Consider the following 14,870-nt stretch of genomic DNA (forward strand, 5'->3'; position numbering starts at 1 on the left):
TCACAGGCTAGTTTTTCTATTTTTTAGTAGAGACGAGGTTTCGCTTTTGCTCAGGCTGGTCTCAAAATCCTGAGCTCAAGCAATCTACCCACCTAGTCCTCCCAGAGTGCTAGGATTACATCATGCAGGCCCTGTCTGGATTTTTTTTTTTTTGAGACAGAGCCTCAAGCTATCCCCCTGGGTAGAGTGCTATGGCATCACAGCTCACAGCAACCTCCACATCCTGGGCTCAAGCGAGTCTCCTGCCTCAGCCTCCCAAGTAGCTGGGACCACAGGCGCCTGCCACAACGCCCGGCCATTTTTTTGGTTGCAGCCATCATTGTTGTTTGGCGGGCCCGGGCTGGGGATTCGAACCTGCCACCTTAGGTGCATGTGACTGGCGCCTTAGCCGCTTGAGCCACAGGCGCCGAGCCCCCTTGTCTGGATTTTTAAAAACACCTGGCTGAGTCTGGCACTCAGAGTAATGGAACTGACAAAGAGGTCCGGGCTGGCCAGACAAAGGAGTGCGGTCTAACCTGAGTTGGTAGAGAGGAGGACGTGACCACATGGGGTAGGGAAGTCGGAACAGAACGATGGCTGCCCCCGTAAGCACCCGGGGGCTGGAGAAAGGCGGCTCTAGGGCCAGGCCAGAGGGGCACGGATGCCACCACAGAAACTCGATAGCTGGCTCCCTGCAGCCTGCCCCGGCCGAGGCCCCGCCCCCGCCCGGAGGCTCCGCCCCTATCCCAGCCCCGCGGGCAGGATTTGCGGAGAACCCACTTCAAAGGCTCCCAGGAAGCGCAAGGGAGCCCCAAAGGAAGCGGCACAGCCTCAAATCCGGCTGTAGGGGTGGGGGAAGCCCCGCAATTATATCAGGGCTTCCTCCTGCGCTATTCCTTTGAAAACTTGGAGCCCACTTGTAAGTCCCCCATCCCCGCCTCAAATCACCTCATTTCGGGAGTTGGGGTGTGTGGTGGGGGAGGTGTCAGGACTTAGCAAAACTTCTATTCCGGCAAATTCACCCTAGAAACGCCACCTGAGAAGCTGAAAAATCTTGCTTTGCGCCTACAGGCGGGAAATGCGTTCTTTTGGAAAAGATGGGCCCCAGTAACTGCACGTGTGTGCATCCCACAAACATTTACTGAGCACCTGCTGTATGCTTAGAGCCGCTAGGGATGACAAGATGGAATAAACTGAGCCTCTGTGCTGCAAGGAACGCCCTGCCTAATGGGAGGGTGTCGTAATGTATTGTGGAAGCCCAGGTTTATTCCAGGAGGAAACTATGTATTTGGCCTGGGGGAGTCCAGTGGGCTTTTCAGGAGTGACTTTTGATTGTAAAGGTAGCGAGAGCTAAGACTGAATCACATTCACTATGTGCCAGGACTTTAGATGCATGATCTCATTAAATCCTAGCAGCAGCCCTGGAGGATAGAAACCACTATTATCCCAGTTTTACAGACCAAGTAGCTGAGGTCACACAGCTCCAAGGCCTCACAGTTGTTTACATGGCAGAGTCCAGGTCTGCCGGACCCATTCATTCATTCATTCAGCAAATCTGTCTTGGGTGTACCCGATAAACAGGCACTCTCCTACCCTTTGGGCCTTTGTTCTCTGTGCTACACCAAGGTAGGTCTTGAAGGAGGATCAGGAGTTGCCCAGATGGAAAGGACACTCCCATGTACAGCTTGGACAAAGCCATGCCGACCTGAAAGCATGTGGTGTGTTCATATAAAAAGCAGGCAGACTGGGCTCTGGGGCAGACACACTTAACTTTTTAGTTCCACCTCTGCCATGTACTAATAGTGTAACTTTAGTCAAGTTGGTTCTTCTTTCTGAGCCTCACTTTCTTCATCTGCAAAAGTTGGGCCATATTAGTTTTTCCATCCAGGGCTAGTAGGTGGATCAAATCAGGTCACATAGGTGGATTAAATGAGATCACATAGGACACTTTCAGAAACTTGGACTGAAATGAGTGGAGGGAATTGATTTAGAGTATCACCATCAAATGTGAACATTTCTTGAGTAGCTCCTGTTCTGCCTGCTGCCGGAATGTCAGTAGGGTGCCAGATTCATCTCCCACCCTGGGGAGCTTTATGGTCTAATTGCAAAGATAGTTCACAGGCTCAGGAAGACAAGAAAGAGTTCAACTGGCCCCACCAGGGTCCTGGTAGGCATGTCATGTAGGTTGTGTGGGAACTCCTGGGCCTGCAGGGAGGGGCTGATCCCCGCGGGCTTCACTGGAGAGGTATTATTTATACCTGGGCTACAGAGAGTGGGCACATCATTCCAGCATGGGAGACAGCTTTCTGGGTTCTGTAGAATTCAGAGGCAGCAGATAAGAGAGGTACCCATGAGGATGTGTGCCAGATCCAGACTGCCTGTCCAGACTCCAACTTTTACCAGCAAGTTCACTCCTCAGTACCCACCTTATGGGGCTGCCATGAGAACACCAAGGGCTCAGCCGAGGTGAAGTGCTTAGGTCTGGGCCTGGCACATAGTAAGCCCTTTATAAGTGTTAGCTACAATTATTTTTTCTGATGCTTTTGACCAAAGACAGTCAGTGTGGGTGAAGCTGTGGCTTCAATATTCATCTTTGGCGTCTGCTTGCCCCCAGTCCTCTGCAAGTCCTAGCAAAGGCGGTCACTCAATCAGGCTGGTGGGCTGGAGGTGGGAATCAGCAAGAGAGGCAACCACACACACACACACAGACACTCAGGCTCCACGTGCCTGTGCTGGATGTTTTGCCTGCTGCAGTGGCACTCAGGCCCTGAGGGCTCCTTGGGGCCTTTATGGGGTAATTCCATCTCCATTAGGGCTGATTATGTCACTATAAATACCATGTTTCAGTGCCGCTTTGTAAGACTCAGTGAAGAACTTTCTACCTTAGCATCTAGTCACCCAGAGCGGGAAGGAAGCTGAATCAGGACAGGAAAAGAGGGAAGGGCGTGTCACTAGGTGGGTGACTAAAGCTGCCCCCTTCTTGCCACCTCATATGCCACTCCTTCCCACAGGCCTCTTACATCACATGCTGCAGGTGAATGACACCCTGCTTTGCACCCTTAGCCCCCATCTTGGGCACATACGGCCAGGCATACAACTCACAGCTGTCAGGGCCTGCCTGCATCCCTGCCATGTACTTGTGTGGGGCCACATATGGAAACCCACACTTGCTGCCTGAAGAACCAACCAATACTACATACAAAGACTTTCATGCCATACAGAACTGACCAACACCTTCATTCATCATTAGTTCATTCATTCTGCAAAGGTTTGCTAAATACCTGTTGTGTATCAGGCACTGTTTTCTACAGATAAACATCCCTGCCCTCCTGGAGTGTATCTTCCTGTGACACATCTGATGTATGGATCCTGCAAATGGCAAGTAACACAAATGTATAGACAAGTCTTCCGTGCAATTTACATGCAGCCTTACACACACTGCACAGTGTCCTTAGCCTACAGGGTCCAACGCAATGTACAAAATACTTATCCATACCATATACTACACACATACCACACTTACCAGTGTATCACATGCCTGTGCACAGAGCCCAGTGTGCACCACACGCCCTGCCATCCACACATGCAACTTCCTCTTGCTCAATTGCGTGTAACCCAGTAACAGCTGAGATTTAATGGTCCTTCCTGTCCTGCCGGCCTAAGTGGTTTACATGACCTTATTTGATTTTCACAATAACTTTCTGAAGTAGGTTTTTACATCTGCCCAGTGAGCAAACTGAGGCTCAGCCAGAAACTCAACAGGTTGACTGGACAACCACTGTGAAGTATGGCACATTCACACACACACTCTTGCACAAATCCTCTCACCTCCATGCACACTCACACTCACTAACATCAACACTCTCATGTCTACACGTGCATGCACAAACACAATCTCACACACTCACACATGCACTCCCTCTCATGGACACTTGCATACCACTCTCAGAAGACCAAGACTCCCCTCCCGTCAGCCTGGTCAAAGGCTTTAATTAACCCCAACACCTGTAATTAACCCTTCCGCCTTCCCCCCCAGGAGAGATGTCTGGACCCGCTTCCCAAGTGCAGTCTCTAAGGCCAAGAGGCCAAGATGTCCACACCTGGCGGGGAGAACCTAGGTACCCGAGTAGCAGAGTGAGTAGGTCCAGGGGCATTGAGAGGAGGATGGGGTCAGAGGGAAGGATGTATAGGAAGGCTGGGGTCTCCCAGGAAAAAGACTGCCGCAGCTGCTCCTCCCAGACTGGCCAAATGGTGATTGGGCAATAGGCAGCCGTGGGTGGCTGGGCAAGCCAGAGAGAGAACATTTCCCGTTTGTTTTACTAACACCAGCAGCTTCCATCAGCTCATAAGATGAGCTCACGTCTGAGGAACCTTTGGGAAGGAGGCCCCTTGAAGGGGCAGGTGGGAGGCAGGTGTCCTCCAAAGTGTCAAGCCATATCAAAGGATTTTGCCGTGCCAGGGACAGGGGACAGGGGTGATGCCCTGCACAACAGCTCCTTGCCAAACCTTCCTCAGTATGGAGCAGTGGTTATAGTAGAAACCACAAGGATTCAAACCTTCCCTCTATTCCCTGTGTGCTGTGCAACCTTTGCGTGTTTTGTTTAAGCTTTTGGAGCCCTAGTTTTCTCTTCTGTAAAATGGGAATCACACCTGCCTTTCAGATAAGAATTAAATGAGATAGTGCATGACTGACCCCTTCCTAGAGATGGCTGCTCTTAGATCACAGCTGGCTTAGAGGTTTCTGAACACACATGCCCTCCTTGACCATCAAGATTTGGCACAGAGGCCTGTGGCAAGATTCCAGGAATGAGAGCCTGTAGGCCCTTTGGGCTCCTTTCCCCAGCCTGCTGCTAAGGAGGCAACTGCTTTTGGGACCCCCAGTCCATTTCCGCTCAGGCCTGCAGGCTAACATTGAGCTTAGTTTGGGAGGGCAAAGGGTGAGAGTGCGGATAGCTGAGCGCAAAACCATTCCTAGCTCTCGGCAGGATCCCAGGCACTGAGGTCCCTGGGAATAACCCGTAGGGGCGCTGGTGCTTTGAGGCGCTCAAAGTAGGGAGAGCCTTGGGGGCGCCTCTGAGTCCAGAGGGCCCAAAGTCCTACCCAAACCTCTCCGTACTGCTCCTCCCTCCCCTCCGGGTGCCAGCCGGGCCCCTTTAAAGACATTCCTGGGGGCGTGGCTTAGTTGACGTCACGCGGGGCATGAATGAACAGGAGCCGGTTCTCACCCAACTTCCATTAAGCACTCAGGGCGGGAGGGGCAGAAGTTGTGCGCGGGCAGGCGAGCAAGAGACAGACACGAAGGCCAGCGTAAGCGAGTGCAGGAGCCAAGCGCCGGGCATCGGGTGGAGAGCTAGGAGCGCGGCATGGAGCGCTGGGCAGCCCGCGCCTGGCTTGCTCTGCTGTGGGGCTGCGCGCTGGCCGCGGTCGCGGCGGCACAGGGCAAGGAAGGTAAGTGTGCGTGTGCTGGCCATCCCGACTGGACCTAGCCCCGCTACCTGACCTCGGGACCCCAGCGCCTCTCCGAACTCCGCGCGCCGGGACGCGCGCGTTTTTGGAAACGGACCTGGTGCTGTACAGTCCCGGTGTGCGGTGTCCCGAGGGCTCGGGCTGCGATTGGGACGAGCCTGGGACACCCCCCGCAACACACACACCGGGGATTGTGGTGGCTCCAGAGACTACTAAGTGGTTTTGGCCCCTGTGCGCGGAACTCGGAGACTGCAGAGAAGGGAACGCAGCGCCCGCCACGCGGTTGCAGCCCGGACAGCGGCTCCAAGAACGCGTCCCGGCGGGGGGCGTGGGGATCCCTTGGAGAAGAAGGTCCTGGGGTACTTTCTTCGGGTTCAGTGTCTCAGCGACCTGAATTCACTAACCCGCTTGCCCGTCCTGCAGAGAAGGCGTTTTTGTAGAGGCCCCGGACTTTGGGGATGGGGCTCTTCGGTGAGCAAGGAGGCCCCTGCCAAAGCTCCCACTCTTTGAAATTTTTCTCCACGCCCCCCTCTGCCTCCACTCCCGGGGGCAGAGCGTGGAGAGAGGTTCGGGGCAATCCGTGCCCACGCACGCCTTTCCCTCCGTCCCTAGCCGCACTCCCGGGCTCCAGGGGCAGGTTAGGGGCCGCGAATGCGGACAGGAAGTCCCAAAGTCAAGGGTTCTGAGCAAGGGGTGACTCAGACGAGGAAATGCGGCAGGTGGGGGCGCGGTCTCCGGAGGTGTGGACCCGTCACCCCAGGGTCACCAGGGAGTCCGCACACATCGGGGTTGGGGGACTGAATCACCCTCCTCCGCCCCAGCCTTCTAGGAGCCTCACAGGGTGAGGGGCGGCAGACTTTGCTCAGGGCGGGGTGGGTGTGTTGGGTGGGGGCGCTGTCCCTCAGCTGGGGTCGCAGAGAAGATGAGGAGGGCTCCTGCCCTTGACCGAGGCCCTCCCTGTCCATCGAGCCGAAGCCGGCTTCAATTTCCAACAGTGAAAGCAGGCTTTCTCCGCCTGCCTGGACAGAGAGACGCTTCAGCAGGCTCCACAAGAAGGGAGCTCAAAGGAAACCCGGGGTGGGTGAGAAGTTTCCTTGAGCCTTGCTTTCTTTTTCCACCTCCCTAATGGGGGTGTTGGAAGTATTGCTATTCCATGTCGGGAGGAAAAGAGGCCAGAAAGGAGCCCTTTTGGAGAGTGGGGGGACTGGCCGAGGGTGTTCCTATCCCTGTCCCTGGAGCAGACAAGGCCTCTGTCCCAACCAGGAGCTCTGGTTGCAAGGAAGCTCATGGCAGGGATTTCTGCCACCCTCAATACCACCCCCCCCAACTTCTGGTCCTCCCCCTTCCTGTGGGAGACTGTGGTTGGAGAGAAGGGGAGAGACAGCTGGAATCATTGCAGGCCTTTCTCCTAGGCTGCCCACAGGGGTGAGGGGATTAGGTGATTGCTTTGCTGCTGCAGCCCCAGCCACCAGCCTCTAGCCTGCAAGCCTGGAGCCGCTTTGTCCTGATGCCCCCATGTCCCTCTCTCCCCAACCAGTGCCCCCATGGGACCGTAGACGAAAGTCTTGCTTAGGCCTCAAGAGTCCCTGTGGCCAACCCCCAGGGAAGTGTGCTGGGGTGGGGGTGGGGGTGGCAGTGATGGCCCAGCTGGCAGCTGCTGGTTTCAGTTCCTGGGAATTGGTCTGAATGTGGTGAGTCTGTCTGGAGGTGGGTTGGATGGCAGATAGGTCCCATGTGCCCTTTACACCCTTAACCCAGGTTGCTGTGAACTCTTTTCCTTTCTTGCCGCCTCCCCCCCACCCCCAGCTGCATTTGGAGACTCAGGTAAAGCCAGTTAGATCCTCAACAGCTACTGAGTTTGCCTTCTTTTGACAAGTAGGTAAACTGAGGGAAGCCTGAGCCCTCACCTGCCAGGGTCCTCTGGCACAGAGAGGGTCAGACCTCAGCATCTGGCTTCTTAGGGTGGCAGAATGAAGGGCTCCTGGCCTTGTGGTTAGTTTCATGGTGGATGTTCCTGGGGAGTGGGCATCTGTGCCAGGGCCTGGGTGGATGGCAGGGGCTGCTGAGCTGGGCTGCTGCTAATGGGAAGAGGGCGGGGAATGCCAGGAGGCCTGGGAAGTCTTTGACTTCTTGATTCTGCAAGGACCCAAGCCTGCCTTCTTGTCTCTGCTCTCTTATTTCATGTTTCCTCCAGAGTCCTTGCCTCCCCCTTTCTGTAGGTTTTAGCTAGTTTTGGTTAAGAAGGGATTGGGGGAGCAGGGAGGTGATAATAGGGGGTGGGTAGTAGTCTTCCATTTGTAGAAGAAGCTGTAAAGCATTGCGACCCACAGAAATGACATTTATGAAGGAACTTCAGGCAAAGGAGGAGGATTTTCCAGGGATGAGCAGGTGAGGGGATAGACCTGGTCTTGCCCAGGCCTCTCAGTGAAGCCATCTGGGGCGGCCGAGGGGCTCCCAGGCTCCTATCCAGGGAAGCAGGAGCCTCTGCCCCTGGAAGAACTTGGGGAAAGTGCCGCACCCATATGAAGGCGGAGGACCCGGGTTGGGCGCCTACTGTTCCTGGTGGTTGGTTCTAGGGAATTTCCCGGGGAGGGGGCTGAGGCTGGAAGCCCCTGGGGGAGGCTCCTTTCTGGTGAGGGCCTCTTTTCTTCTCTCATTGAACCCTGTGCTACTAGAGCCAAGCTCAGGCTGAAAGGGGAGGGCTCTCTCTGGAGGGTTGGGGGAACCCTCCTTGCCAGGTTAACCCTTCAGAGCCTGGGAGGGATGAGTCCCTCCCCAGGAGCATAGATCTCAGCTTCCTGCCCCCCCCTGGGTAGAGTGTGTGCAGGACTCTGAGGAACACTCACCTTTGTCCTCCTAACCACTCTGCTGAGGCCAGGAGCCTCCAGATTCCTTCCTGTGTAGCCGGAACATTCCATTTGCTAGTGGTGTTAGTGAGTTTTCCAAGCCTGGGCCCTGGGCATGTCTGAACAAATCCCTGCCTCTCCCCAACCTCCCACTACCCCCAGCCACCCTCCCCTATGCCCACAACCTCTGCCACATTGGAATTATCCTTTCCTGTCCCCTTCCCTGTCCGGATCCTTCCTAGAGAGATTTAGCTCAGGTCAGTGGTCAGGGTGGTGGTGCCTCACACCCAGGCCTGGGGGCCTTCAGCCCAGGGAGGAAGACCATCTAACTTTAGGGAAGGATGCCTAAGACTAGTTTCAGAACCTACCTCCCAAGTCCCCAGACCAGGCCATCCATCCCTGCTCCCAGCCTGCCTAGAGCTTCTTTACTCCTGCCTGGCCCTGAGGAGTGCTGCATCCTGAGGCCAGATGCCTCATGCTCCAGGGCTTGGAGGAGCCATTACTTGGTCCCTTTCCTCTCTACCTTAGGGTTTTACTTTCCAAATCCAGGACCTTGTATAAGCTCTATGCCTCAGTTTCCCCAGTCTCTTTCCCCTCCATGGAGGGCAGTGCTTATTGGCAGCTACCTGGATATTGCTTGGAAATGAAGGAGGGGCGGAACCTAGGATCTGGGGTCTTGGCTATAGCCACTGAGCCTAGCAGAGGACCTGGAGTGGACCCAAGGTGGGCCAATGGGAGGTGCTCAAGGGCAGAGCTAGGCCTAGGGAAGTCCCTGGCAACATGTCCCTCCACCAGGCTCCAGATGACTCTCTGAGGACACTGTGGTCCTAGCACCTGGTCTCTCTGGGCCTGGGAAGTTCCCTGCAAGGGTTTCCATCCCTAGTCTCCCAGGAATTTCTGGTCCCCCCTGGCAGGGTATGAGGGCAGGGGCGGGTTGGGAGCAGCTTTCCCAGGGAGCAGACCTTGCCAGCTGTATGTATCTTTGGGCCCCTCCTGGAGGCTCCTATGAGTTTAGAGCTTTACCCTGCCTGCTCTGTGGCTTTTGTCATGGGAAGATCTGTTTCCAGATACTCCCCTTCCCTACCTCCCCCTGGAGCTGTTCCCACCTGTTACCGGCACTCTGTTCTTGGAGTGCCAGAGATGCATGTGTACATACGTGTGCGTAAGTTCGTGCTGCGTGGCCCGAGCAGGGTTGGGGTGTCCCATGCTAGGGGGATGTAGCAGAAGCTGATATCAGTATCCCTGGGCTGTTGTCCCCAAGGCCCACGTGTGTGAAGTGCTGCTGAAGGGCCTTTTTCAAGGAAGCAGACGGGTCGGGTGTTGTGCTGTCACTTAATACCCCTTCTAGCCCCAGCGCTCTGCCCAGCTGCTCTCCTCCTGCTGGGCTGAGCTCCCTGGCTTGGCCTACCCAGCTGGGGGTTGACTGAGGGGAGCGGTGTGGTGGGACACAGGAGGCCCAGTCCTGACCTCAACTGGCTGCATGGCTTCAACTGGGTCCCGTCCCTTCTCCAGGATGCTGTTTCTCTGTTTGTTGAGATGGTTTTTTTGGACACAATGGCCTTATGTTGCCAGGTCGCTCTCTCTGAGAGCTGAGAAGGACATTGGAGTTCTGGGAGTGACTCTCACCTTTTCTGTGGTGGTCTAATTCCTAAAGACACCCCCAAGCTGACCCGGCCCTCTTCCATTTCTCTTCCAGTTGTGCTGTTGGACTTTGCTGCAGCTAAGGGGGAACTCGGCTGGCTCACACAGCCATATGGCAGCGGGGTACGTACCCCCATGAGGGTAGGGTGGGGGTGGGAATGGGGCTGCTGGTCCCTTGTGTGGATGGAAAAACTGAGACCCAGAGTGCATAGGCCCTGGCTTCAATTCAGCCACTCAGCTGGGGTTGGCAGAGTGGGACCCTTGGTTCCCCAGAAGGGCCAATGATTGTAGGGATTTTCTGACTCCGTCTACTCACTTTTTGGGAGGGAAGGGGTTAAAGGTGAGACTGGGGTTCCCTCCTACTGGGCCCAGCTGCTGGTCCCCTTCTTGCTTGTTCCCAACCAGGGTTCCTCCCCTCTAGACTGCCTTTCTGTGGCCAGGGCTGGTGAGTGGGGCTCTGGAGTCCTTCCTCCAGCTTTGCCTGACTGTTGTGTGAACTCGGAAGAAGATACTGCTGCTCTCTAGGCTTGGTTTCCCCCTCTGTACAATGGGCCCTTGCCAAGTTTGTCCTGGAGCCTGAGTGGGGGGGGGTGTCTCCAGGGGGCTACTTGGATTAGAACCCAGATCTGTGTGAGCTGGGTAGCTGTCCTTGGTCCCCCTAGCTCTGGGCAGGCCTGGGGTATATCTGTGAGCAGATTTCTAGGATCCTGGAATGTCCAGCTAGAAGGGAGCACAGGTTACCTAATCCAACCCAGTCATTATGCAGGGTGGGAAACTGAGGCCTCAGGGTGTGCAGAACCTTGGTCAATGCCACACAGTGCAGCCCAGGTCCTTTCCCTCCTCCCCTCTGCTTTCATCCATCCCGTTTGTTCATTCATTCAACAAATGCTTCGTTCCCTGAGCATCTGCTCTGTTGCAGGTAGATCCTTGGAGGTACAGAGGAGAGTTAACCTGTCCAGGAAGCTTAGAATCTAGTGTGGCCAGATGTAGGTATCCTCTGTGCCACCTTCTAGGATTGAGGGGACATGAGCCAGAGGGGGACACTGGGCCCTCAGCTTGTCTTTCCAGAGACAGCTGAGGTGTGTTCCAAGGGAAGGACATGTATTAATCTGCTCCAAAGTCAAATTCTGAATGGTGGAGGTTAAGTTTTTGACTTAACCCTGCCCCTGCCACTCACAGGCATATCAACACAGGCTCACGCACAGTGAATAACAATAATACCAGCTGCCCATATGACTGTCACTTCCTCTCAACCACTTTGATCAGCATTTATAGACAGTCTAGCATGTATCCTCATATCCTCTGTGAGGTGGGGTATCTTGTCCCCATTATACTCATGGGAACTTTGAGGCTCAGAGAGCAAAAGAGAACTGCCTGAGGTCTCACGGAGCCTCAGACTCTACCCTGAGCTTGCAGTTTCATATTAAGTTTCAGATATTGGGGCTAGAAAGACCAAGGGACAGATCCTGCTTTGGCCACTTCAAGCTGCACCTCTCTGGGCCTCAGTTTGCTTCTGGGTAGAATGGGGAGAGCAAGAACTAGAAAGCACTTTCCTGCTGTCCTGTTCTGCCACCTGGGCCTCAGTTTCCCCCAGAGCACTTGCCCATACTCACCAGCAGTCTCCCCGCACAGTGGGACCTGATGCAGAACATCATGAACGACATGCCCATCTATATGTACTCCGTGTGCAATGTGGTGTCTGGTGACCAGGACAACTGGCTCCGCACCAACTGGGTGTACCGTGGTGAGGCCGAGCGCATCTTCATCGAGCTCAAGTTCACCGTGCGTGACTGCAACAGCTTCCCTGGAGGTGCCAGCTCCTGCAAGGAGACCTTTAACCTCTACTACGCCGAGTCAGACGTGGACTATGGCACCAACTTCCAGAAGCGCCAATTCACTAAGATCGACACCATTGCACCCGACGAGATCACCGTCAACAGCGACTTCGAGGCACGCCACGTGAAGCTGAATGTGGAGGTGCGCTCCGTGGGGCCACTCACCCGCAAGGGCTTCTACTTGGCTTTCCAAGACATTGGTGCCTGTGTGGCACTGCTCTCTGTCCGGGTCTACTACAAGAAGTGCCCGGAGCTGCTGCAGGGCCTGGCCCGCTTCCCTGAGACCATCCCTGTCTCCAATGCACCCTCCCTGGCCACAGTGGCTGGCACTTGTGTGGACAATGCTGTGGTGCCACCAGGGGGTGAGGAGCCCCGCATGCACTGTGCAGCAGACGGCGAGTGGCTGGTGCCCATCGGGCAGTGCCTGTGCCAGGCAGGCTATGAGAAGATGGAGGACACCTGCCAGGGTGAGTGACGGTTCTAGGTGGCAAGGAAGGGGTATTGGGCTGGGGGTCCAGTCTCAGCTGTGGGACCTTGGGATCTTGATAAGCTTATCCTTGCTCTGACATGCAGTCGTTCTGTGATGGGCAATCGTAGGGCCTTCCTGGACATCAGCGTCCTTACTTATGACTAGACCCTCTCACTCACTGAGAATGAATGAAATAAGACCCAGCTCTGCATTTAGCTCTGTGATTTTAAGCCATTCCGTTAACCTCTCTGTGCCTGTGTCCTCATCTGTGAAATGATGATCGTAGCATCCATTTCATAGGTTGTTGTGATAATCCAATGACTTAATACTTATAAAATGCTTAGGTCAGTGCCTGACACATAGTACTTTTAAGTGTAGCTGTTATTTTTGATTCATCCTATGAATACATCCTGAGTATCTACTGGGCACTGTGGACATATGGTATAGTCCCAAGATCCAGTTTCGTTCCTGTGAACTCACTGTGTGCCCTTAGGCAAGTCACTTAACTTCCCTGGATCTCTGATTCTTTTGTACATGGAGGTGACTGAATCGGGACTTGGGGTTTGCATCCCCTGGCTGCGTGTTAGAATCACCTGGGGTATTTTTGAAAAATGCCTATATTGGCTTGGTGCCTGTGGCTCAAGTGGCTAAGGCACCAACCACATATACCTAAGGTGGTGGGTTCAAATCCAGTCCGGGCCCACCAAACAACAATGACGGCTGCAACCAAAAAATAGCCAGGCATTGTGGCAGGTGCCTGTGGTCCCAGCTACTTGGGAGGCAGAGGCAGAGGCAGGAGACTCGCTTGAGCCCAGGAGTTCCTGTGAGCTGTGATGCCATGGCACTCTACCCAGGGGGACAGCTTGAGACTCTGTCTCAAAAAAAAAAAAAAAAAAAAAAAAAATGCCTATATTGGGGGAGGGGCAGAGGGCCTGCACTACTTTACTGACCCTCCCCAGGGCCACGGGTCCAGATTATTCCATGGGGACAAACTGAGACCGAAAAAGGGGCCAATTAGATCAGACTCTCTGGGAATGGGACCTGGGCATCAGTGAGCTCATGCTAAGGAGGCTGTGGCTTGGCGTAACCAGTGCCTGTGACAGCGGAAATCTCCACAACGTGGATTTTTCAATGGGTGACTCTTTCTGGAAATGGCTCTGGGGCAGGGCATTTGTGGAATGCAGGCCAACGTTTAGAAGGCCAGCTCACCCCCTCTCTCTGGGAGCTTCTTTGCTGAGATAAGCGGGGTGTTGGGAAATTGGAGGGTTAGTCTCTGCAGTTGCACACACCTGCTGGGCAACCTTGGGTAAATCCCAGCTCATCTCTGGCCTTGGGTTTCCTGTGTGTAAAATGAGGAAATTCAACTGCACCAGCAGACTTTGTGCTTGATGTTTAGCCATGGATCCTGCAACCCAGGAAAGGGGTTGAAGTGTTTGGAGGACCCTGAAGCCCTTTCCATAGGCCCCCTTGTCTCCCACAGCAAATCCTTAGAACTTTGCTTAACATAGTCTGTGAACGCCTGGATGAGAAGTTCCCTAAGAGCCTTCCTGGCCGTAAGCCTGTGGTGTGGTCTCTGCTCCATCACCTCCTTGTTCCCCTAGCTTCCCTGTGTGGAGTGAAGCCCCCTTCCCCAGGCGGCCCCTGCTTTAGGTGACCTCAAATGCACACTCCCGGTTTCAGACAATGACTGCGGGGTGGAGGGGCTGAGGCAGCCCAGTGGGGTGAGCAGGTCCCTCCCACATGACATCCTCGCACAAGAATGCGGGGTGGGGGTGAGGGGCAGCTGAAAACTTTCCACAGGCTGGTGATTCAGGCTGTGTAGAGATAAGTGGACGGTTGGAATGGGGGGATCTCTCCAGGAAGGGTGGCAGCCATCCCTCCTCTGGAGGTGGGGGTCAGGGTTCTGGCAGGCTTTGTTTATAGAGGGCTGAGCGGGCCCCCTCTTGGGAAGACTCAGCCCAGCAGGAGGAACTAGTTTCCGAGAGTGAATTTTTGACTTAGCTAGTGGGACCCTTTCAATTGCCAGTCACCCATTTAATGCCCTAAGTTTTCCTCCTTGGGACCCCCCATTCAAATTCCTTTCTGTGTGGCTGGGTGCTGGTATGTGAAATGCTGAGACCCCCAGCCTGGCTACTCTTTATGCCTCCCTGACCATGAGGATGACAAAGATAATGACAGTCTCTAGTGAAGACAAGTGCTTCCCTGGGGACAGGCGCTGAGCTAAGAAAGCGCTTTATCTGGATGCTCTTGCTGAATCTGTACCAGCTTCCTTCCAGGCAGGGACTGTTATCAATCCCATTTAACAGATGAAGAAATTGAGGTTCAGAGAGAGGCAAAGAGGCTTGCCTGGAGTCACACAGCTAGAATGTGGCTGCATCAGGTTTTATTTTATTTTATTTTTTTGAGACAGGGTCACTCTTGTCACCGAGGCTGGAGTACAGTGGCATGATCTAAGCTCCCTGCAATCTCATGTGCCTGGGCTCAAGTGTGTATCGGGATTTGAATCCAGGGATTGCAGCGGTGCTCAGGCTGCTGGATGGGTCAGGAAATGGGGCGGGAAATGACCAGTTCCTTTGGAATCCCTGACTCAGCTCCTGGCCCTGGGATGGGCTCTCTGGGCAGCCTTGAGATGGC

General features: G+C 54.6%; 1 protein-coding gene across 2 annotated transcripts in view; it reads left to right on the plus strand.

Annotated features, from left to right (window-relative positions):
* Positions 1-5,174: 5,174 nt before the first annotated feature.
* Positions 5,175-14,870, plus strand: part of EPHA2 (EPH receptor A2) — a 28,554-nt gene continuing 18,858 nt past the window's right edge. For both annotated transcript variants that reach the window (XM_023509732.1, XM_003783874.3), the window contains exons 1-3: positions 5,175-5,427; positions 9,988-10,055; positions 11,565-12,234. In XM_023509732.1, coding sequence (XP_023365500.1) covers positions 5,343-5,427; positions 9,988-10,055; positions 11,565-12,234 — 823 coding nt within the window. In that variant the 5' untranslated portion in view covers positions 5,175-5,342. The remainder of the gene's footprint in view (positions 5,428-9,987; positions 10,056-11,564; positions 12,235-14,870) is intronic.

The sequence above is a fragment of the Otolemur garnettii genome, unplaced genomic scaffold (assembly GCF_000181295.1).
Source record: "Otolemur garnettii isolate 467f Iridium unplaced genomic scaffold, OtoGar3 scaffold00009, whole genome shotgun sequence".
NCBI classification, from domain to species: domain Eukaryota; kingdom Metazoa; phylum Chordata; class Mammalia; order Primates; family Galagidae; genus Otolemur; species Otolemur garnettii.